Here is a 23,775-nt window from a genome sequence, read left to right as displayed (position 1 = left end):
TGATAGACTAAAATACATTTAACATTGGTCTATGAAGTTATTAACCACTGCTAGTTCTTATCAGAAATATTCTGAAGCCCATTTACAGTGTGAAACGGAAGGTTTTAGAAGTACTATTTTACAACTGTGGTTTTATATACTGTTATGGGTTTTCACTGACCATAATCTTTGTGGAATGAACTGCAACTGCAAGTCAGCAGCAGCTGTGCATTGAAATTTAGAGCAGCATGACTCTCTGTTGTTACTAATAATTCCTTTTACAGATCATTAGGTATATAGTAAATTTTAAAAAATATCTCCCTAAGGCATATGTTTACAGAGCAAATCCTAAAAGAAAAATTATAGCAACAGAAATAAGTAATTGCACAAGTTTCTCTTTCTCCTAGGCAGGAAGACATTATTTTAAGGCAGAAGAGAATTCCTGGAGTGCAGAGGACAGATTACTTAACCAGGAGTGCAAATATTAAAAACATATAAAACCTGGGAAGCAGAGGCTGAATTCCAGAAATAGCGTATGGCAGCATTCAGGTCTCACTACTGTCATCTGCCAAAGATATTTCAGACTTTTGTATATATATATAGTGTATATGTATGCTTAATCTAGTAAAATAACAAATGGGATTCAAATGATTTCTGCCAGAGATCTGTGTAAATGCTTATCTCTACAACCACCACAGTTTATCCCAGTGTAATTCTGCATCTCAAATAAAGCTATCTTTAAAACATGTTATTAATGCAGTGTATGCTTAATCCATTTGAGCTGTATCTTCTGTCAAGTTCTACTTACAGAAAGAAACAGTTTAATGAAGTCCGTAACAAGGCAAGTAAAAAAGGTAGTGGTAGCTACACTGGAGAAAACTCTCGGCAATGTTCATCATTTCTGCAATGACACTATGTTAAAACTCACAAGAAACTGAGGTACAAACTTATGTCAAGTAAACATGAGATTTGTCTTGCATTCATTTGAAGTACAATAGTTACCCCTATTTCCTGATATTTTTTTTAAAATCTTTTATTTCCTTAAAAGAAAAATATATACTCGCATACAATGCTGATACCCTATGTGGTGATGCCATAAATCCCTTAGGATAGCAAGTTTGATGGGTGGTAACCCATTAGGAGAAAAATATATTTTTGAGTATTATTTTACATATATACAATATATATATTTAATTTTCAATCAAAACAAAAAGTTTTCTAATGTACTCATCAGTATTTTTTATGTGAAAAATGAAAAAGTGTTTTGTATCTCAGTTTGTATAAGTTAAAAATTAACAAGGTATTTGATATCCAGCAGTAATGTTTTTTGTTTTATTTCTACAGAATTAAAAGAAAACAAAGAAACAGTGAGTTTAAAAAGCTTTCCTTCTCCAAAGCCAAATACAATAAAATTTTGAAGCTGAATAATTAATTAAAAGGACAACACCAAGTTTTGCATTTTAAGTAATCACAAAGAATAGGAAATGTAATCTAAGTAGAAACTAACATTACTATATTAACATAGTCTAAAGAAAAAAATATTTTCAACCCCTTATTTTTGATGGAATGTGTCTAGCAGAGATAAAAAAAATTATTGTAAATTTAAAGTAAGAGTTACTTACACTCTCACCAGTCTATATTAATTTTGATAAACCTCTCCCCCCCTCAATTCCAAAATACCTAATATCACAAAAGTATGACAGCCACTTATTTACAGTTTTTTTCAGCACTGTGAAAGGCACATTTATCTTTTTACGCATGTTTCTGCTAATGTCCTAAACTTGGGTTCCAGCTGATCTAAGAAGTCAAGTGCCTCTTCTTCATGCTGATCACTGCAGCAGCCTACAGAGCCAGCCAAGGATCCTTTTCCTTCATAGTTATATGAAAGGAGATAATCTTCAGAATGCTTCTGTTCTTCATCCTGTCTGCATAGGTGCACCTTCTGCATAGGAAGAGAACACACCTTATTATTTTCTTAAATTGTTATCCTAAACATATTGCATAAAAATAATTTCTTTTGATTTACCTTTCATTGATTAATTTTTAATCAGAGTGTGTCCTCTAATGGATTCCTACATACAAAAAATGCACATGATTGGTCTATATCATTAAGACTACAAAATATAAGTATTTAATAAAGAAATCATTTCTACTAATCATGTATGTAACAATAAAAGAGGAAGAACCTGTTTAAATAACCTGTCAAGCAACTAAAATCCACTTGAAATTAAAAGACTGATTTACACACAACTAGTTAGGCAAGTAGTAAGAGTTTTTGATCTCCAAAGCATGGAGTAACTACATTTCTAAAGCTGTACATTCATTCCTGCACCATTGCTAAAATAAGTATCAGGTTTAAATTAGTACAAAGCAAGCAGTTAGAATAAAAGCAAACAGACATTCTCAAAGAAACTCACAAAAGCTTGAGTAAAGTAATTATTCTAAATGAGTGAATATTCGAAATGAAAAATAGCATACTGCCTATAGTTTAAGCCAAGAAAAGTCATTTACACTTACGTCTAAAATATGTAAAAGATGACTTTTTGAAAGGGCAATATTCCAAAGGGGATGCAGGGGAGCAAGGGAGAGGAAAAATGAAACAAAACCAAAACCAGAAAGCCACCTTTCTAGCACAAATAGATGTCTTCCTTGAAAAGTCTGTATATATTGACCATAACCTACACTCCAAAAAAAAAAAAGTTTCAGAATACTTACTTCACCTAAACGAGGATGTGTGAAATTATGCCATTCTGAGTAGGAGTATCTACATGTATCCATCATAGGCTGTCCTCCTGCTTCTTTAACTGATCCCAGAGTCTGATGTCCGCCTCCCTTGACTGATTCCAGGGTATGCCCTCTTCCTTTTACCATTTCAAATGTTTGTTGATCTCCTGTTTTTATTCCATATCCTCCTTGATCACTTGTATTTTGTAGAGGAATTATATTGTGATCCTAAAAAAAGATGCAGTAGTGGGGATACCTTTACTTTTTTTTTTTTACTTTTTTGGTTTTTTTAAATTCAAAAGATGAAACAGCAATCAGGAACTGTCAATACTGAAAACTGAAAAGTCTCCAGCTTTGCACTGTGATATTTTGAACAAAAAGCTATCCCTAGTATTTAGTGTATAAAGATCAATAAGTGGTATTTGGAAAGGATACTATGACAAAGGGGGGCGGAAAATCTGCATTTAAATATGATATGAGATCCAAAAACTGAACCTTTATCCCAATGAAAGCTGTACTATAATCCATATGCTAGTTTCTTAAATTATCATGTAAAAATAATGTTTGGTTTTCAAAGTCAGCAACCTGTAACCCATTAAGCCAGATATACAGTCATATGCATAAGTTTTATTCCGTTTCTTCACACATTAAGTCTGTATACTGAGTGAAATATGGAAAAACTAGTATGGGATCACAAATTAAAAACTACATTATCAGTTTATAATGGCACTACATTATGCTTCATAGGCAAAGAGAAATTTGACATTTGTCACCATTAGGATTTCTGGTTTTTCAAGGTGAACTAAACTCAATGTTTTTTAAACTAATATCCTTTTCTTGGGGTGGGCAAAGACAGGGGGTGGGGGAGAGAGGAGAAGGGGAAGAGTCTGAAGAGATAAGTCCTTGTGTATGAATGCAGTCCTGGGCTGGACTATGTTCATGGTAGACTGAATCTTAAAAAAGTTTAGATGCCACAAGCAAGAACGTATTTCATAAACATGGACTGTTCAATTATATTTTTTCCACTGGCTCAAAAATCAACTGTATTTGGGGTCATTTTTCAGGGGAAGGGCAGAAATTGCACCTGTAATTTACAATGACTATCTGCTAAATTTAAAAAACCTTCTCCAAGGAAAAGCAATAATGTTTTGCCACAAACACACATTCAACATAGGCAAAATAATAAATTTCCATCTAATCTCATTGTTGAAAATGACTGAAGTGATTAAAACATTCATGTGAAAGTTCCAACCAAACAGTTAAAGTCTGGAAGAATTATAAGCAGCCGGGCTAGCAACCACAGGATACGTTTAAATATGCATGGTACTACCAACTCTGCCTAAAGTTAAGAATTTTCAAATTCTTGTTAAATAGCAAAGCACATCTAACGATCCCTGCGTTTATTGCTTATTTCCTTTACTAAATCACTTATTTGCAGATGGTCCTGTTCTCAAACTGAAATGCTATGGATATCTTAATTACATGTTTCTACATTGAAGTAAATAGACAACTTACCATCACTTCTTCTCCTGGAGCTTCTGTATTTGAAATGATTAAATTGTGATTGGCACAATCATCAGTCACATGCCTGTGCATTACCCCAGAGCCACAGCAGCCACAAATTGTGATCAGGATTACTATGGAAAGGAAGTAAGTGAGGAAGATACTATGAACTTTACCTCATAATGGTATCTACTTCTGTTTGATAATGAATTTTGTTGTATTAGCCTTTTTAAATGCCTAAGCATCAAGTATGGTTTAAAAAAATAATTTGTTTCCAAAAATGCCCATACTCAAAGCTGTACATATATACATTTTTTCAAACAGTATATGGAGTTTTCACTATACTGTTGAACTATTTCATTCTTCTAAAACACATCTTGGTTTCCCCGCAAGAAATGCAAGCATCCTTTATGAAAACACTGTGACTGCAAAATTTCACAGTAATAAAAAATTTAGACCAAACCCAGGTGAAAAATCATGCCTTATGCCTACAACAAGGTTGTACATAAGACATTTTTCATGTATGAATACACCGATGTCAAATTGTATCATAAGGAACTAACATGCAAGCGAAAGATCCCAATACCAGAAACTTCTGCTTCACAGAAAAGGTCAGCGGAACCCTGGAGGACTTCAAGCATTATGCTACATAACAATTTTATTTAATTCCTTGTATTCAGTTTATTCCTCCTATAATACTACTTCGTGTTGTCATGGAGACTCAGCCAGAAATTACTTTGTATAAAAGAATCATGAGCAACTAATACCTCTCCTAAACAAAGCACTAAACATTTCATTCAGAGAACCATTCTTTCCTTCTCTTTTCAAGTTGACAGCTTAAAAATAAAGAAGCCCACGAGGAACAAAACAGTTCTGCCTAACTGCCCACTGAGCAATCCGATCTCCGAACCTACAAACTTCTGTGGAAATTGGCCAAGAGCCACTTTCAAGCTCATTTAGCTTCTGCAGCTATCAGCTGTCACTGAGATTTGCATCAGTGGTTCCAGCTTCTGATGCTGACAAGAAGCTGGAAGACATGAAGACGACATCCATGACAGCACTGAGTAGAGGATACACAGGGTAAAACCCAGCCACAACAAAATAATGGGTCTATCTACGAGGAATGCAGTCAACGGGTAGTGACAAAAAGCTAGCTGATATTTCACACAGTCCCCCCCCTACTGAGCATCTGAAAGTTCCACCTCCGGGCTATATGACAAATTTGGGTACCTCCGCTGTTTAGATAAAACGTGGATCTATCTAACCTTCAAAACATGTGCAGGTCCCAGTGTTCTATCCACCTGAGTAAGAAGAGCTATCTGAGGCTGAACAGGGGCAAGACAACAATGGTTGACCATTACCAGAAAAAATGGAAAAGAAAGAAGAAAAGAAAGAAAAAAAACGCAAACTCTGAAGTATTTGTTCCTGTAGCATGTCCTCTGGTGACTTCTAAAGATTTTATTAGTCAGACTATGTCTGATTCTGGTAAAAAAAAGACCTGGCTTTGCTATTACGTATCACTGTCACCACCTCACTGGTTAACAGCAATATCAACCTGCTAAGAATCTGTTAGTCTTTGGGCAACTTCAATAACACAACATGTATTCAACGGTTTGCTCTGTTGTGGAAGTATCCAACCTGTCCTTCAACACTACGCTGGCTTTTGTAAATTTCCTTGTGAAATCCAATGTCTCAGATACTCCATGTTTTAATCTATGACACAAGAAAGGTCACAAAAAGCCCTAGGAAAGTGATTTCAGCATTCCTACAAACAGAAATGTGCATCCCAAAACCAGCACTAAACTCACAAACAAACTTTGCTCTACTCGCCTCAAGACAAGATCTGATAAGCACTACAAATCCCACCTTCTTTCGGTTCAAGTGCCGAACACAGTTCTTTTGGCCTTGCTAACATGAACACACAGAACATCTTACATAAAATGTACTTAAAAGAATAAACAGAAATCCACACATAGCAACTACAGGACCAGATGAGAGCAAGAAGCCTGTGACACTGATATAAATAGAGCAGGTACATTAACTCAGTGATGAGGGCTACACAACGGCCTAAATAAAAAAAGAAATGTTTGAATCAAGTTTGAATCAGGTCCTCTCAGCTAATTTTAAAATTAAGTGTTTTGCACTTCAGGTTAAAAAAACAAGTGTACTTACGCAGCAATAATAGTGATCCTAAGATCATTGCAAGGATGGCCCATACGCCGAGAGTAACGTTTCCGCCAGAAAGCGGAATGCTCCTGCCGCATTCGGTTGGAGTAACACAATCACAGAAGTTAACTTTTATGTTGTGCTCTCCTACCTTTCCTCCGTTATCAATCACACTTACAGGAATACTGTATGTTCCAAATGGAATATCACCCTTTGGTGAAAGATACACAGAATTATCTGTAAAAGAAGACAAACCAGATCTAGTGTTAACAATACCTGAAACTCTGTTGTCACAAATGTGACCATAACCACAATCTTCCCTTCTGCTACAGCTATACTGCTACCAGATCTGCATTAGCTAGTTTAAAGCTAGCTTAAATGTGTTGACACAAAACTACACCTTGGAAGTATTTATACTTTCAGCACCTTTTAAAAGTTAGAACTGAAAAAGCAAACTTTATACAGCCTTCCGACAAGATATGATTTGAAACTCTGAAGTTGATTCAGTTCATTATAGTAAATGACGCTATTTGGGCTTACTAATAAAGACCATCAACTGAAGGGACATTTATTAAAAGGACTTCTGGTAGTGTGACTGGAATAACTAATCATAAACTTAATTTATACCTCTTCCACTCTTTAGCTCTATTGCTATATTCAGTGGGAACAGCTATATCCAGTGGGAATAAAAATCCATTTAGTCTGCTGCCCTGCTTAGTGGCAATGATTAGTGACCAGATGTTTTAAAGGACAAAAGAAATAATTTGTAAAAAATATGTACGAGATAGATACTGATGTACATAATGGTTGCTTTATGATGAGGTATATAAAACTACATGTACCACCTAAAATGTTTTTTCAGTTTGCCTAACATAAACCTTGAAACTCTTAGATGCCTTTGCTCTCAGACTTTGCTGTCTTTTTGCCTTTCATACATACAAACAGTGAATGTTTGTCGGAGCACTTCAGAATCAGACTCTTTTTAGGCTAATTCATGACAAATAGTAGCAAATGTATGTGCCGCTCTTGTTGCCATCATCTGGCACCCACCATGAAACCACCATCGGCTATAACTTTTTATATCAGCAAATTTCAGGAAACAGTGATTCCTTTGGTAATAAATTGTTTATCTACTTATCTACTCCTATCAAAATTATAAAAATTAACATAAATATATTAAGGGAGATAGTAATGTTTTCTTTCACCCAGCTCAGCTTTACAAAAAATGTGCTGGCTGACAGCAGTACTAAGATAAAAAACTGCCAGGATTTTTTTAGTCAGCCTCTAACCAGTTTTAGGTAAAGTTTCAGTTTTCCAGTTCTCCTCCATAATAGCAGCCTAAGAAAAGTTGTATTTTTCTCTGGAGTATTAGCCATTTCATTCTTAAATTCCTTACAAATTATGAATGTATATTTCCTTTTCCAGAGGTGTTAATGCAATTCATGACATCAGTTTTTGTTGTCCCACCTAATCTTTTTACATTATCATTTCAGACAGCTGCTGATTGCTTACCCAAGGGTGCTGGGGACAGATTCTTGTTTATGCTTTAAGAGGCAGAATATAATATCCTTCTCCTTGCCTCTGTGATGCCACCTTCTTAACTTCTGCAAACTGTTTCAAACCCAGGATAGTTAAGATAGAGAATACTTTAGTTGTTCCCCTTTATTTCTGGCAATTCTTGATCTCCTGCACAGCAAATGAAACTGAGGAACCGCTAGAGATCATCAGGGCTACCTCGTTAGCCCCGCTGACTACACCAATTCCAAACATACATTCATCCAATCTATTCTTACAGTCCACCCGAGGGAGAGGTAGCAAAGCTTCCTCTGGCAACCTACAGCTAAGTGAGGAAGAGGAAGGCTTAACATACCATTGTGTCGAGTTATCTTCCACATGGAAGCCAAGCTACGGTCAGTTATGCGATATACGAAGGGTGTGCTGTAAGGAGACTCATCAGCATCCTGTGCAGTAAGGCAGATCGGTTTTCTGTCTCTGCACATTATATAGTCGGTTTTAAGGATTCGTGGGTAATTCTTGTTCCCAGGCTGGATGACAACCTGAATTGTTCCAGTGCCTGTTTTGCCATCTATGAGATAAAAATAACTTTTAGCACTTACTTCTATCATTCACAAATCTATTTCTAGTCCAAACTTTCACAATGAAGTATCATCAACTGTAATATCCAAGTTTAGCAGTAAGGTGGAAAGCAGCTGCTGATTTAGCCAAAAAGAGAGAGGGACTTCTCACAGCTCTCTCTTGGCTGCTTCTCTTTGCTTGGCTGGTTGTAGAACGGATCAACAGCTCCCAAAGCTCCATATCCTGCATGTGCAATGTATTTTGTCAAGCAGGTGTATCTATGTGGGGACAGATACTATTCTAACAGGAGGACGAGAGGAGAAACAGCCCATAAGTCAGGGGTAAAGGATGCTAAGCCAAACTGAGAGTCAAAAGCAGAAAGTGAAGGTCTCCAGACTTTTTACTTCTGGAAGGAGAAAATAAATTACACTTCCCCTACCCTCACTTCCCCTGGGAACACGAACACTTTCAGAAACAGTGGGCTTCTCTCTGTCCTCTTCCCTCTGAGTCACCATGCGGTAGCAGGATTCAGCAGTGACACATACTATGTCACCAAAGTCTACATGCAAGAAGTGAATAAGCTCTCCCTCCTAATTACATTTTTTCCAATACAGGAACGGTCAATTCCAATGAAATTACATCAAGTCTACTTCTTAAAACTTTCTCTAGAGATACCTGATCACAGATGCATATATCATGTTTATATGCAACAGAAGTTCTAAACAATTTAAATTCATATTATTTACATTTAATTTTAATATGCAAGCTTTGGACAGAGTTAGAATTGTTAGCTGTAGAGCAACTTCCAAAGGTCTGCTCTTTACTCCCACTGATGTTTAAGCACATGAAGGCTCAAACTACGTCCTGCCAATGGATTCAGAAAGGCAGTCATTTTTCCTTTTTAATGTAAAATACATATTTTAGAATTAAAAGTGTGACCTATAAGCCGAAATTTCTCTTTGATAATCCATTTGCTACATTTAGCAGTTGGGAAGTGAAAGGTGTATTTAGTCTTCTTGGCTAGATGATGCGGAGGCAAAACTATGTCTTTTCCTACAATAAATGCATATACCCAAATTAATCAGAAAGAATAGATGATCACTCACATTAAATCGGAACCAAAACCTGTTTTAGAATGAGAATCTGAGTATACAACCCATCCTTTACAATCAGAGTAATTTGTAAGAGCTCGTCATCTGAGCAACACATAGTATGAACACTGTTACTAGATGACTGAGAATAAGGGTAAGAGCACAATAACATACAGCAACGAATACAGCTATTCTTAGAGGTCCTTTTAAATTAAAGGTTTCTAAAAGCAAGACACCAAGAAGCCAAACAGAGGAGGAAACAGTAAGAGCTGCAAAGTCAACAACTTTTTTTCAAAAAGTTCTCTCTCTACTTTCTCTGTTGTCAACTTCATGGCTGAGAGGTGCTATCACTTAAAAAAAATAGCCAGGAAATAAAAGGAATACAATCCACAGGAGAATCTCTCAATTTAAACTTAACAAAGGATTTTAAATGGGAGCAGATAACTTTTGAAAACATTGAGAATTTGCCCCGATTTCTGAAATGCTTTCCCTGCTGTATAATATTCCCTAAGCATTTGATAGAGCTATCCCAAAGACAAGACAATGGAGTAGGTGGGCCTCTGGTCTGAACCAGTATAGCTGCCCGCACACTAAATTTGCACATAAACATCTGTTTACAGACCACAAAGAATACTGACAACATTTAGTACTCACTTCTGTCTATTGCAAGGACTGTGATATTGCATTGACCTCGTCTCATTTCTGCTACATCTCGGTCCAAGACTTTAATGGTTCTGACTTCACCCGATTTTTCATCTATGCTGATCCAATTACATTGGCCAGGTGGTATCCGGTAGCTGTCAAGAATAATTTGTTTGTTTAGTATGTGTACATACATACGCATACATATATAGATACATGCATTCATATACACTCACGTATGTGTGCACGCACACACACACATATATACAGCAACAACAATTATCTTCCCCCTTCCCGTATCCCACCCATGCTGTACTCCAAATAAACTAGTAGATAACATTGTTTCATACCATATGCCTTCACTATTTCCAGTTTCTGGATCTTCTGCTAGGTATCTCCCAATACTCGTCCCAATGTCCTCGCATTCTTTAACGTCTAGGCGTAAGTGACAGGGTTTAAACACCGGCCCCTCATCCACATCCAGGATATGCACTGTAACGGAGCTGGTGCTCTGGGAAAGTTGTTGTGAATATGGTGCCAGCATGTAGGGTGCCTCGTTGTTGACTGCAATCACGAGGATCCTTTGCTTGGCGCTTTCATAGTCCAGTCCCTGTAACAAAGGTGGGGTGTTGTTTTTTTTCCTTCAAACCAATACAAAACCTGGTGTTGTTTTCACTGCCCAATTATTAAACAGATAAAACTGTACCACATTTATTTACAAAAGAAGACAGCTATCCTTCTGGAACATCCAGTAAAGGGCCATGATTTTTAAAAAAAATGTTAAGTTCTAAGTTAGTCAAAGAAAAGAACCTGAGGAACTACCCCTTATAAAGTACACAGCACCAGTGTAAAATTTTAGATGAATACCTTGAGAGTCAATTACTAATAGAACTGAGGTAAGAATTAAATGTGGTAGGGGATTTTCTCCTCCCATATCTAGTTGGCCATTATTTTAGGTTACATATATTTCCTTTCCAGCACAAGTCAATCACGCTTCTTGCTAGCACCTACAATTATTTCCTAGTAAGACTTCACCCATTGCAAATACGTCTGAACTTGTGGGGTTGATCAGTAAGTATCTACCGTTTATTCTTCAGACACCTTCTCCAAGGTCACCATATGCCTTTAATAGAGCTATTTATATCCTAAAGTCATAATACTGTCTAGTCTACTACAGCATTACACTAAATATAAGAAATTTCAAGGGGGTTAGTATACCAGGGACATAGCTTTAGAAAAAGCTCTAATGATTACCACCAACAAAAACCATAATAAATAAAAAAAATTTAACTGGCATCTCTACCCTTACAATTTGCATCTTCAAATTTTAATATTAATCTTCTCTGCTCTTTAGAAGTAACCTGTTATTGCAGTTTTAACAGATAACGAAAAAGAGGCATGAAGAGGCAAAGGGACATGCTGAAGTACAAGTACAGTGGTCCTTCTACCTCACATCTGTAAAGTACTGGGTGTAACAAGTAACTAAACTAACACATAGTCTTATGTGTATGTGGACTCCCTCACGCCCCAGAAAAGCAAACGTGAATTCACTGCCCTGCAAAATAAAACCTGGAGAGTTTTATGCTGAGTTAGGAAGTCTAATCAACTCCCAGGGAGAACAAGGAGGTGCTCATCCCTCCCCTCCTTTGCCACACTCCCAGTTCTGTTAAAAACCCAGCCACAAAGCATTCCTCAGTTACATCCCTAAGTCTGAACAACTCCAACTGTGGAACCAGGCAAAAGCACCAAGCTCTTCTGGAATGACAAACCAAAGGGAATTCTTTGAATTTTGGGCACACAAAGCTGAGGAGTAGTCTGGAAGATGAGTTTTGTAGGTTACGTACCACACACAAGCCTCGCTTGCAGCGCATTATGCAATCTGCTCTAGAAGAGAGTTCAGATTGGGAAGAAAGCATGATTTGCCTGATAGTTACAGATATTCTTTGAATAAAAATGAGTTCTAGATTATTGGTTTTAAAAGCAACACCTGAAGACACACAAATATTCCTCTAGCAGATCCATTTTTACTTACCTTAACAACACACAGTATTCCTTCATTTGTGTTTTTGTCTGTTGTAATTTCAAAGGACCGATCGTCATTTCCTCTTATAATTTCATACACTGCTCCTGAGCCAGGCGAACCAGGTTCATCAAGATCAACAACAGAGACTCTCAGTATTTCTACATTCACCCTGTTTTCCTCCACTCGCGTTTCATACTTGGAGTATCAAAAAAAAAAAAAATCAATTTAAATCAGAGAATACTGTTCCACGATGCAGGACTGAAGAACACTGTATTTAAATAAAACTACTTAAACCCAAGGGGTCAATTTACCAAGCTGCTGTAACGATTTATTTTGTTTTCATGCAGTAGCATATTGCCCCCACTCCTCCCTTACACCCTAAGTGAAACAGTAAACCTTTCCTGCCAGCACAGTTGAAATCTCAGCTCCTGCATACACTCAAACTATCACTGACATAATTAAGTCTGGAATTCTCCTTCCAGGAAAGGTAAATTAGCACAGTTCCCCTCAGTCTCATCAGCTATAGATGCTAATCTGCGTACAACATGACCAAGCTGAGCATTAGAAAAAGCACTGGGGTAAATTAAAAAATAAATATAAACAAACCACAAGAACTTGAAGAAAAGCCAAGAAGGGTGAAATACATCTCTACTTCGATGGCGAAGGATGAAAGGATTTTTCATTTTTTTTATCTTTTTAAAGAGCTGTGTTATTCTGTACAAGCTCAAGAAGCACAGATAAGAGTGATTCTGAATCAATATTACTGATGATATTCTACAGTAGTGAGTGGAAAGGATAGGGTACGTGTATTCCTCATGGATAATGAATTATTTTTCATAAATTTTGTATTCCAAAATCTCCTGTGGTATTTGAGCTGTATACATGGTTATTGAGACATACTCTCTGTCCTGAATAATTCAGATGGCTGCAATAAGCAAAGACTTAAGGTTGAGTTATAGCTATTGGTGAACAAGAAGTGCTTTAAATAATACTTCTGTAGAAGAAAAAAAAAAAGTTGGAAAAGCATAGAAAATCTCGGTGACAATCCTTGCATCTACTTCACTGACACTAACTTTTTCACTTGCAACACAGAAGTAGCCAAAAGCTGGTCAAATGGTAACAAGGTCATGACAGTGCTTAGGAGTGAATCTGTCCCCTCCCTGAAAATGGTTAAATTACGGGATTTCTAAGACTGCTGTATTGCAGCAGAAGTGAATGAATGAGTCATATCAGTTTTCTCCCAATGGACGTAAGGCAAATCACTCAAAACAACTAATATACCAATAGGTCTAATTACGAAACAGCACAACAACCAACAGAGCATTCTCACATTGGCATTAACTTCTCAGGGCATTAGGCTTCATATTTGAGGGACTGCCAATCAAGAAATTAGAAAGGGGATAAAAATAGTCTTTTTTTTTTTACCTTTTCACAGACATTTCACTTATGAAGACTTACTTGTATCTGTTTAAAGGATGGTGCGTTGTCATTTGTATCTTCAATTTTAATGACAACTGTTCCTGTAGTGCACAAACCAAAAGGCTGACCTGCCATATCTCTCACTTCAACTAACAAAGTGTAACTGGATACGAGCTGAAAAGATGAATAAAAGCATACAGAAGTTTGACATACTCGTTTTTTTAATCACATAGTTACACACAAGAGTAGAACTAAGTACTTCACTCCCCTTCCCCAACTCTGCTCTAAATTCAGTGCTCCCCTACAAAATGAGGCAAGTAGTTTTGGGGCTTTTTCCCTATGGTTCCAAAAGGAAAACAAGTAAAATATCTTTCACTGGCTAAGCAGCACTGAGTTCAGCATCTGTTAGTAATGTGTACGCTATATCCTGTATCAAATAAAGCTTCTCTCAATGTCAGCTTTATTTTCCAATACCTGAAGTTTTGGAAGATGCAAATGATGCACTTTCATCTGCTATCTGTGGCTCCCCTTTGGAGCGGCAGAGTATTCCCTTAGGTTTCCAGCTGGTAAAGTGTTTCAGTGCAGGTCTCTCATTTCAGTGAAGATGACCAGAAACGGTGCTGCAATCAGCCTTTGTTTGGGCTATACGTGACAAGGCAATGCCTGCCATTTGGCACCGTCTGGCACGGAAGGAGTCAGTACCCTTATCAGTTCCAAGGGGATCACTGATAAGCAGCCCACTTAAATCCTTGACTTGAGTCACAACAGCAGAAAGCTTTTTTTAACCTTATTAATACCTAAACAACCCAGGGAAGGCGAACCGGGGGACTACGCACAAAACGAGGGAGTTTGTAAATCAAGACAGTAACTCCAGTTCTGAATGCCTGGATGTAGCTTTAGGTTTCTCAGGTGGAGGAAAGAAATCTCCTGTACAACTTCATACGTTTATCTTTAAAAGATAGGTAGTGGACTCATTTTTCAAGCTTTCCTTCCCTCAGTTGTCACTGTGATTGTTTCCTTAGTAGACATGGCGATGCTCACAGTTGCTGCATTTTTCTCTTGCTAAAGAAGTTGAGCAGTGTACCTGCAAGTGCACAATATTGCAACACACTGCTAAGGTGGATTTTCAGCCATGAAGCGACATAAGTATGCCAGAATATGACTCTCTTTATCCTCAAAACAAATGTGCCCGTAGCAGTGGTTTTTTCTAGAATGACTGTCTTATGCTAGAAATATTATTTTGAAACATACCTGTCAGTTTTTCTAGCATAAACAACCTCTCTCACATGACATTTTATCAAAAAAAAAGAAAAACCAAATAAAATAAAAACTAAAACCTCCTGTATCTTATTTACTTGAAAGCTAGCTGATAAGGATAAATGGTTTGTGCTTTAATTTTAGGAAATGTTATATTACTATTTAGGTTTCAGATATTGGAGATATTTCTGTTGAGTAGAAGATGACTATTTCCAGAAAAGTTAGTTCATCTTCCCTGCAAAGAAGCATGAAGCACCTCAAATGGAGCTTGATTAGGAGGAAACAGTGGCTCATGGTATTCATGAACAGAGAGAGAATAAAAATCCATAGGATTTTCAATCCATAGGTCGAATAAGAGAGCAGCGGGAGGTCCCCTGCCAAGATTAGCTAGAATATGGAAGATCTAGCAGAAACTCTTTGGACCAATTACGGGTCTCTGGAAAGCTTCGGAAGCTCATTAGGGAAACAAAAGAAGGGTAACAGAAATTATTTATCTGGTGATTCCCGTGCCAGCAATTCAGAGTTAAGAAGCTATCTGTGTGCCCTAGATGACAGCTAAAGATGCTTCAGGAAAGATCACCTCTCTATCCAGCTGCGGTGATGATACAGAAATGACACCTGTGTCACCATGTAAAGAAAATGCTGGGGGTACTAGTGGATTTTGTGAGACAATGCGGTATTTCAACGTAGTATGCAGAGTATAAGGCTCATCTCTGTCCTCTGCAGTCACTTTTCCAACAAGTATACCTGTGAACACAATACAGCAATTTTTAGTTCCAGAAAAATCTGTAAATAATCATAAATTATTTGAACAGGTATTTCTATTTTAGATACATGGAAGTTGCTATTCGGTCATTTAGCTCTAAAGGAAAATAATATTGAAAACACAGCAAATAGTAGTGAAAATACAGTAACAATGTAAAACTGTCTATTTTAATCCTCTGGCTATTTTCTCTCCTTAGACAAAGGTGTAATTATTGCAGATGTCACAAAGTATAATCAAAAGAAACACTAGAAGTTTAGATTTCAGTTAGTGGTTTTGACAGTGACTTCTAAGTGAGCACCCCAAGCACAGCTGAAGAGGAGTTGCCAGGGGGATGAGGGGGAGTTTCAGTGCTTTCTGACATGGTTCAAACTGCGATACTGCCTCTCGGGGAGCGGTGCTGTACTTCATACTTGGAACTTCACTCTAAATCAGTAACTCGCCCAGTAAGAAGTAGAACAGCTCAGAGAATGAAATGCAACCGGTGTTTTGGGGTGAAAGGGAAGACGCTTCGCCTCCTTTTTTATGAAGCAAGTTAGCCTTTCCCCACTCTATACCCCTAGCCCAGGAGATGAGCGAGGAATGGCAAACCATGGCTTTTGCATTCCTTATTCTCTGGGGTCCACCCTTCTCCCTGCTTTTGTCCTCTGTTACACAGACAGGTGAAGTCAGTAACAGGCAAATCCTTGCCTTTTACAGGTATGGGCAGAAGCAAGACTTTCTCCCCAATCCCCCCAGGATAAGTCCTACCTTAGTTTATCAGCTCAGACAAACACTGTAAGCTTAATCAGAGGCATTTTAGAACACCACCGATTTAGTTGGTGAGGAAACTACTCTGTTAAAAACTGCTGTTCTGTCAATCAAAACATTTTACGGAAACAGGTGATTTTGGATAAAATGAAAAGAATCATGTTCTGAAGTTCTTACACCGTTTTAGGAACACTGAATCATCTCAATGTTTACAAATTTCTTTTTTACACAATGCTTTTCACTATGATTGAGATGGCATTTTGGAACTTCTAATCATTAAGAAATCTTGAGCTGCTCTTTGCAAATCCAGCCTTTGCTGTAAAGAAATACTCCTTAGGAAATCCCACTGAAATTGATTAAAAGGCAGGATAACACCCAGCCATACTGGTACGCAACTGAGCTGAGTAGTGTTAACTGTGTTCACTGATTTAAAACAATTCTTACCAGGTTTGGAATTTTCAGGGACAGAAAACTCAAAAAGGTCCTGTGTAAAATATGGAGCATTATCATTATCATCCTCTATCCTGATTGTATGCACAAGTGGTACCTCTGGTGAATAACCATCTGGAGTGGTTGCAAAGCAAATGATCTGTAAGACATAAATTCAGTAATTCGCTTTATGCTTAAGGAACATGAAGTATTATTACACTTTCAGTTCGTTGGAGGAGTCAATAAAATGAAATACAGCGTGCCAAGCATACCCTTATCAAAACCAGGCTCTTCGGCCACATGGAAGGGGAAGTGACTGGCATCTTACGATGATGGCAACACAAAACCTTTAAATGCTTTCCAATCTTTCCCCTTTCCATTCCTCACACTACAAGTATTTGAACCTCCTTCTTCCCCCCGCCCCAACTCTGTCAAACACTTTTTTCAAGTCTCTTGAACACATTTTTTCCAGGTGTCTATGAGGCAATCTCAGCCTTACCAAAAATTCAGATGTAAATATTGCTATTTAGAACAAAATCAAGAACAACAGCAAAACTATTTGCCCATTACAACATAATCTAATAAAATGCAGTAATAGGTACTGCAAATTACCTAGCTATTTAGAAGCTGTTTGTTTCTACTAACTGCCTTCTTACACTTCTTAGCCAGTAGAGAGAGCAGTGTACCTTGTTAACAAATTACCAAAACTGAACAGCTTGAGAAAGAGAGGCTCAAAAAACCACAGCTATCTAGAGTTTCTCATGATTTTGTTTTTATGCAGACCTTTTCAACCTTCCCTGAAAAACTCTGGGATAACTTCAAACTCTTCCCAAAAGTGATGCAAACCCAATAGCTCACTACCTTTATGCTGTAATTGGAGTCTAAGCCGTGAAAAGCAAAACTACTCTCAAGATCTAGATGACCAGATATTTCATTTGTCACTGATTTCATCTCTACCACACCAAAGATATTACTCAGAACAGATAGCTGATTCCAGATCTTGTCTGCTCGCAGTTTTCCCAGAAACCCAGCTTTCAAATATATGCATGACAGAAAAAAAAAGATCTTGTTATGTTTACACCATTTAGGCCTGTACCTGAAAGCTTGGATATTGTTCACGGTCTACTGCACGAGTAGCAAAGATATTTCCAGTTTCTCTTTCTATGTAAAACAAACCCTTTGGATCTTGATCAATTCCCGGTCCACTTGCAGAATAATAAATGGTGTAGTTCTGAGCTGTGTCTGACTGGACCTATAAAGAACATGTTTTTAAGCCCAAGGAAAAACAGCAGCATCATTCTAATACATTTTCCCCCTTTTCATGACCATATTTAGCACAAGCAGGAACTCTTCAAAAAAACAAAAACAAAACTTGATTTACTTCTACTTCTTTAGCAGCTTAAACTTCACAGAATAGGAGAACAGCTTGCCATGTAATTGCCTTCCTTTATAATGTGTGTACATGAGAAGGGGTAGTTAATTCAAACACAGAAATGTTTAGGACTATCGAACAATTAAAGAAATGAAATTTAATCTCTCTAGAATACTGAACATGCAAGGCACACGCAGATACAGATGGCTTATTATTTCTGTCCCTGTTCAAGAGACTTTGATTTTAGTGCACTCATTGAAAACGTGGTTTGCAACTAGAGGAAAGAGAGAAGGAAAGAGAGAAGGAAAGAGAGAAGGAAAGAGAGAAGGAAAGAGAGAAGGAAAGAGAGAAGGAAAGAGAGAAGGAAAGAGAGAAGGAAAGAGAGAAGGAAAGAGAGAAGGAAAGAGAGAAGGAAAGAGAGAAGGAAAGAGAGAAGGAAAGAGAGAAGGAAAGAGAGAAGGAAAGAGAGAAGGAAAGAGAGAGAGAAGACCACCTACAGTATAGTCCAGATATATGCCAATTCAGATAGCCTCTCTGCATCTCATTACAAGCACCAAGGAGGTAACATTAGCAGTTATCTATTTATAAACACTCTCCTCCCCAAACACTTTCCTTACCCTCTGAACGCCAGAAGTTAGGAAGGTAAGATTAGTAGAAGAATGATTGCTCTGCACAGACTCTGTTATTAAACTTGTCTCTACACATCTTCTACCAGCCACTCTGTAATCTAGTGAAGTCTAGATGGATCTATGATAACTTTAGTTCTTGCATTTCTCTTTCACGCCTACTTGTTTTCTTACAGTAAGTACTTTTCCTAATAATATAGGCAATACTCAGTCTTCAAGCTACAGGTATGCACCTCGAGCTCCAGGTGCAGGATGTAGACACACAGGTAAGACTTCCCTCACTCTGTGTCTACAAAACCTTTTTCTAAGCAACGTTTTGTGGGGGTTTGTTTGTTGTTTTTTTTAATTATGCACTTCACTGATTTCCAGGCCAAAGAGCTCTCTTCTGACAGTACGCTCTCTCCTTTTTACAACTTTTGCACATTTCCAGTTCATCCCAACAACTATGATCACAAGTTATTTCAGCTACAAGATCGCAAGATACACAATGAACAGCTCAGAACAAGACAGAGGAATAATAGCAGGAATGGCATCAGTAGGGAATACAAGAAAGCTCACTTTTGTTCTTCTTTTACCACAAAAGTCACATACAAAACTAGCTTCTGTCATAAAATTAAGATCTGTATAAAATATACCTGCTGTATTTGTAGTGGAAAAGGTCCCAGTGAGTTCTCTATCATAACGGATGGAATAGGGCCCCACCTTCTTTTGGTTCGCTTGAGAACTGTATCTCTAGCATGCCTGGTCTTCTGTGTCTGGGTCTAGAAGATAAAAAAACAGGTAAGAATATATCCGTATTTTCTTAACTGTGTGTATTTTTGCTTAACTGCTCTCCTGCGTTTCCATCTTTTTTTCCCTCTGCTCCAGTTCTCCCACTGACCATTTGTTTTTCCAAGGTCTTCATTTCTGATTATACCTGTGATAGTATTCCAAGAGTTTTTTCATTCATTGTAATACTTTCCACGATTAAAATCTGCTTTGATTCCTCAAACATGGCTTTTAAGATTCTTGACATTCCTGATTAAGCCTAGCATCTCCCATTTGAGAAAGAAAGTCCACTGACTTAAGCGACACAGTAATCAACTGCTAAATAAAAATACACCCTACACCAGAGTGCTTTGCCTGATTGAATTCCAAAATTCAACTACAATTATGCAGCATGAAGCAGTACTCTGTAAAGCAGTGTTTCAAGTAAGTAAGGTATCTTGAAATTAGAAGCTTACCTTTTTTTCTTCTTCCACCAAGCTAACATGTATTTTCTTTTGTACATGTTCTTGAATGTCTTTAAGTAATACGGTAAAAGTCGTCTTCTCAGCAGACAAAGAAACAGCAGATGTTGTGTACACAGAACCATCCTCTAGAATTTTGAAGTTCCCATCACTGGAACTGATAAACTCTGCAGACGGAAGGCAATCTTTCAAATCAACTGTAAGAAAAAATATTCAGACAAAAACTCAAACAGCGAAACAGTAACATCCCTCACAAAACAAAACAACATTCCCTAAGTAAAAATTGTATTTACTGACACATGGAGTCTTCAAAAATTTGGTCATTCAGTATTTAAGCATCACAAATATAGACTCTAGAACCCACTTATGCACTCAGATTTGACCAAGTTTACACGAATTTCCACCCGTGTTCATAAGTGTTTCCTAAAGGACACGCGTGCTTCATGGATATCTTTCAACAACACATTATTACACTGGTAAAATTACTGAAGCATCAGAGATGAACTAATACATTTAAATGCAAAAAACATTGTAGACACGCTCATTATTGGATCAGTAGCTATTAGATTTGCCTTGTGATCCATGCCCCACAAAATCAGTGAAGATGATTAATTAATGCAAATGCCTAATGGAGATATTACAACTTGGAAATTTTGCCCTCAGGAGGAAAGCACTGACTGGTACTATGTGATTTAATAGTCTTGGGAGGACAAAGGCCTTTAAATTATGAGGCAGACAGATGGGAGAGATAAAGTCTAACTCTAGAACAAACGATTGGCAATTTTTTAATATATACATGATAGAATCCCATGCAGTTTATAGGAAGTACCAGGTAAGTTCAGCATACTTCTCAGGTATTTTTTAATGCATTTGCTAACACTTCTGGTGAAAATAAACTTTAATGCACTTCAATAAACTTGGTACATCAGCACGTAATTCAGCACTACAGCCGGAGAAAAAGCAAAATCAGGATAGTCATCATGAACTGCAGTAGGACAGCACTAAGCAAGAACGATTTGGCACCCTGAAAAAGATGAAGGCCAGAGATCTAAACTCTAGACAAATGACCCTTGTAGAGTACAAGAGGTGTCAGTGTCATGTTCTCAAAAGCAAAACTTCTCAATACTCCTTCAATGACATCATAGTGGATGGGACCTTGCTCTGTGAAAGCTGACTGCAAAATTCCCAGAGTAGAGTAGATTCAGAATTTCACCCCATGTATGTAGATGATATTTTCAATAAACTAAATTTCATCTCTCTTTCAAGATTGCAAGGACAGATGGGAAGCATAATTTTAAATATGATGTAATTTCTTCCTTCCTCAAGTCTTTTTTTTAACTGCCCAATTAAACATTTCCTAGACTTTCTATAGTACTGCAGAAGTGACTCATCTCCCTTGTCAATCTGTACAATGAAAATGTAGTATTGAAGAGAATATCATTGCCTCACTTAAAGGTGTCTCATACTGCTGCATATTACAGCACTGCATTTCCAAAAATGTCAGACTGGAGATTTTGTTTCTGATGATTATGTGAGTAAACATTATGCTCAGTTAGCCATAGCTTTGTGGGACCTTTTTTCGTTACAGCCTCTCATATACATTGCGTAAGTCAGAAATATAAAAAACCCTTACAACAACTAGGAAAATCCTGACTCATTTTATTGTCAAGGTATGGTCCTTGTATCAATGCAAAACATATTATGCTTTCTCAATAAATGTGCAAGTAATGTCATTCAAGCTATAAAGGTTTTGTTAAATGTTTTGGGGAAAAAAGTTTAAGTTCAATGTTATGCGATTTCTTTCTTAGCACTGTAATAACATGAAGTTTTGGTTTTATATAAATCAAGTTTATTTAAAGAAATGCTAAAGTCTCTGAGAACATGCTACATACTTAAAATGAAAGGTAGCAACCTTTCATTTTAAAATTTAACAGTAAGGTCAATGAACTTTCATTTTTAAAGCTAGATTTTCTGAGCACTTGTATGGTGATGAACTACCAATACACTTTGTTCCTTCTGTAGGAATGTGGATTAAGATTGCAGATTTGGAGCATGCTCCTCTATTGTCCTAGGACTCACACAGGGCACCTCTGAACCTTCAAAATCAGTCTCAGGCAGCACAGAACCCTGCAGCAGCTCCTATGCCACACCTTTAAACGCTGCCTTTCAAAGACTGGTCTGAAAAAAAGGAGTGGGGTGTTTTCTGGTCTCCCCTATTCCTCTCAGTCACCTGCACACTGCCCTAAACCAAGACAGACCATCCAGTCAGACAGGAGCACTCTCCCAGAATGTGCATGCAGGACACCTTCGCAACTCCTCCCTTTGCGTGCCCTGAATGCCCCAGCACTGCTGAGAAGTCACATCCATGTTACACAGAGCAGCAGCTTCTGCGTGCTTTGCTTGCGCAGGTTTTGTCTTCTTTTTTTCCCTTGTCCATTATCCAAATGACTTACTGGCTTCTTCATGTGACTCTGTGGGTTATGGGCGCACTTTGGAATATTAAGCCACTTATTTAAATACTAAGCCCTAGACTCCAAATTTTGAAACTATTAAACTCTGCCATTCTCGTTTTGAAATAAATACTGAAAGCTGACAATAGCTGTTTACGCAGAAGTCAAATGGAGCCAGCGTTCAAATCCGTAACAAACATAGGGCGTATCCTTCATAAAAAGGCTGATCCAGCTGTTTAACTGGCTGTCCAGTCATCCATTCATTCCATTAAAAAAAATTTAAAAAAAAAGTCTCCTTCACTGTTAACAGCATCTCCAGCAAAGGTGCAATGTTGAATTGTTAAGATGGGCATCTCGCAGTTTCTCACCTCTGCCAACTAATGTGTCAGCCTCTAATTCAGAAGGAACGTGAAAAATTACTTTCTTGCAAGCTTCACAGCACAAACTCAGTACCTAGAAAACAAATTAAGAAATCAGGAAAAAAAAATAATTACATGCTATTTTGAATAATAACTACAGTTACTGAAGCTGCCTTTGCTTTGTTTTTTAAGACAAGCCAGTGAAAAGGCACAGAAAGCACTCTTCAGCTAAAAAGACAAGTACTATGCAGCACAGCATGTAAAGTTTCAAACTGGAAACAAGACCTGACTACTGCTCCTGGATCTGTCCATGGCTTGTGGTTTTTTTCTAAAATCACGGCGGCACTGACATCAACAGCAAGAGTTCCCTTTCACTAGATTTCACCTACACTATTACTGCAGTAGTAGGAAGACAAAATACAGCTTCACAGTGCACTCCCTCCAACAGCATTCTTGGCCAATTTAGATCCAAGGTCTCTAAGTATTAAGGTTCAACCTGTCAAAGCTCAGCTCAGTAAAACTGTGGTGATGCTGAACATTAAAGGGGCAAGTGTCTTATTAAAACCACATGACGACACTTGCACTTACATATCACGTTGCATCTTCAAAGTACGTTCTCAACAAACTAATTAAATCAAGCTTCAGCAATTAGATATGACATAAATAAAACGTTGTGTATCACAGCAGTCCACTCCCATATAACCAGTTACAAGATGGGGTCCTCCTCAAAATTCAAACAAGTAGTAGATAACCAGACCTTTTTATAAAAAGAATCATATGGAGGTACAAAGATTTTCCTCAGCACAGAGCAATTTAGTCCTGACCTCAGATTATGTGTGTGTGTGTGTGTGTGTATATCTCTCTTGCCTAGTTTCTACCCAGCTGTTTAAAATTGTAATCCAAAAATCACACAGACA

The 23,775-nt window shown here is 37.5% G+C and overlaps 1 protein-coding gene across 1 annotated transcript; it reads right to left on the bottom strand.

Annotated features, from left to right (window-relative positions):
- Positions 1–1,723: 1,723 nt before the first annotated feature.
- Positions 1,724–19,515, bottom strand: LOC142078202 (desmocollin-1-like). Its single transcript, XM_075140665.1, has 13 exons — positions 19,456–19,515; positions 17,919–18,074; positions 16,838–16,982; positions 15,461–15,627; positions 13,663–13,797; positions 12,214–12,399; positions 10,532–10,791; positions 10,194–10,336; positions 8,243–8,458; positions 6,379–6,609; positions 4,219–4,340; positions 2,695–2,931; positions 1,724–1,921 (listed from the first exon to the last, which is right to left on the bottom strand). Exons 1-13 carry the CDS (start codon positions 19,498–19,500, stop codon positions 1,724–1,726), a joined length of 2,241 nt encoding a protein of 746 aa, XP_074996766.1. The 5' UTR covers positions 19,501–19,515.
- Between the last annotated feature and the right edge of the window lie 4,260 nt (positions 19,516–23,775).

This window comes from Calonectris borealis, chromosome 2 (assembly GCF_964195595.1).
Source record: "Calonectris borealis chromosome 2, bCalBor7.hap1.2, whole genome shotgun sequence".
Taxonomy (NCBI): Eukaryota; Metazoa; Chordata; class Aves; order Procellariiformes; family Procellariidae; genus Calonectris; species Calonectris borealis.
This window is presented reverse-complemented; position numbering and strand designations above follow the sequence as displayed.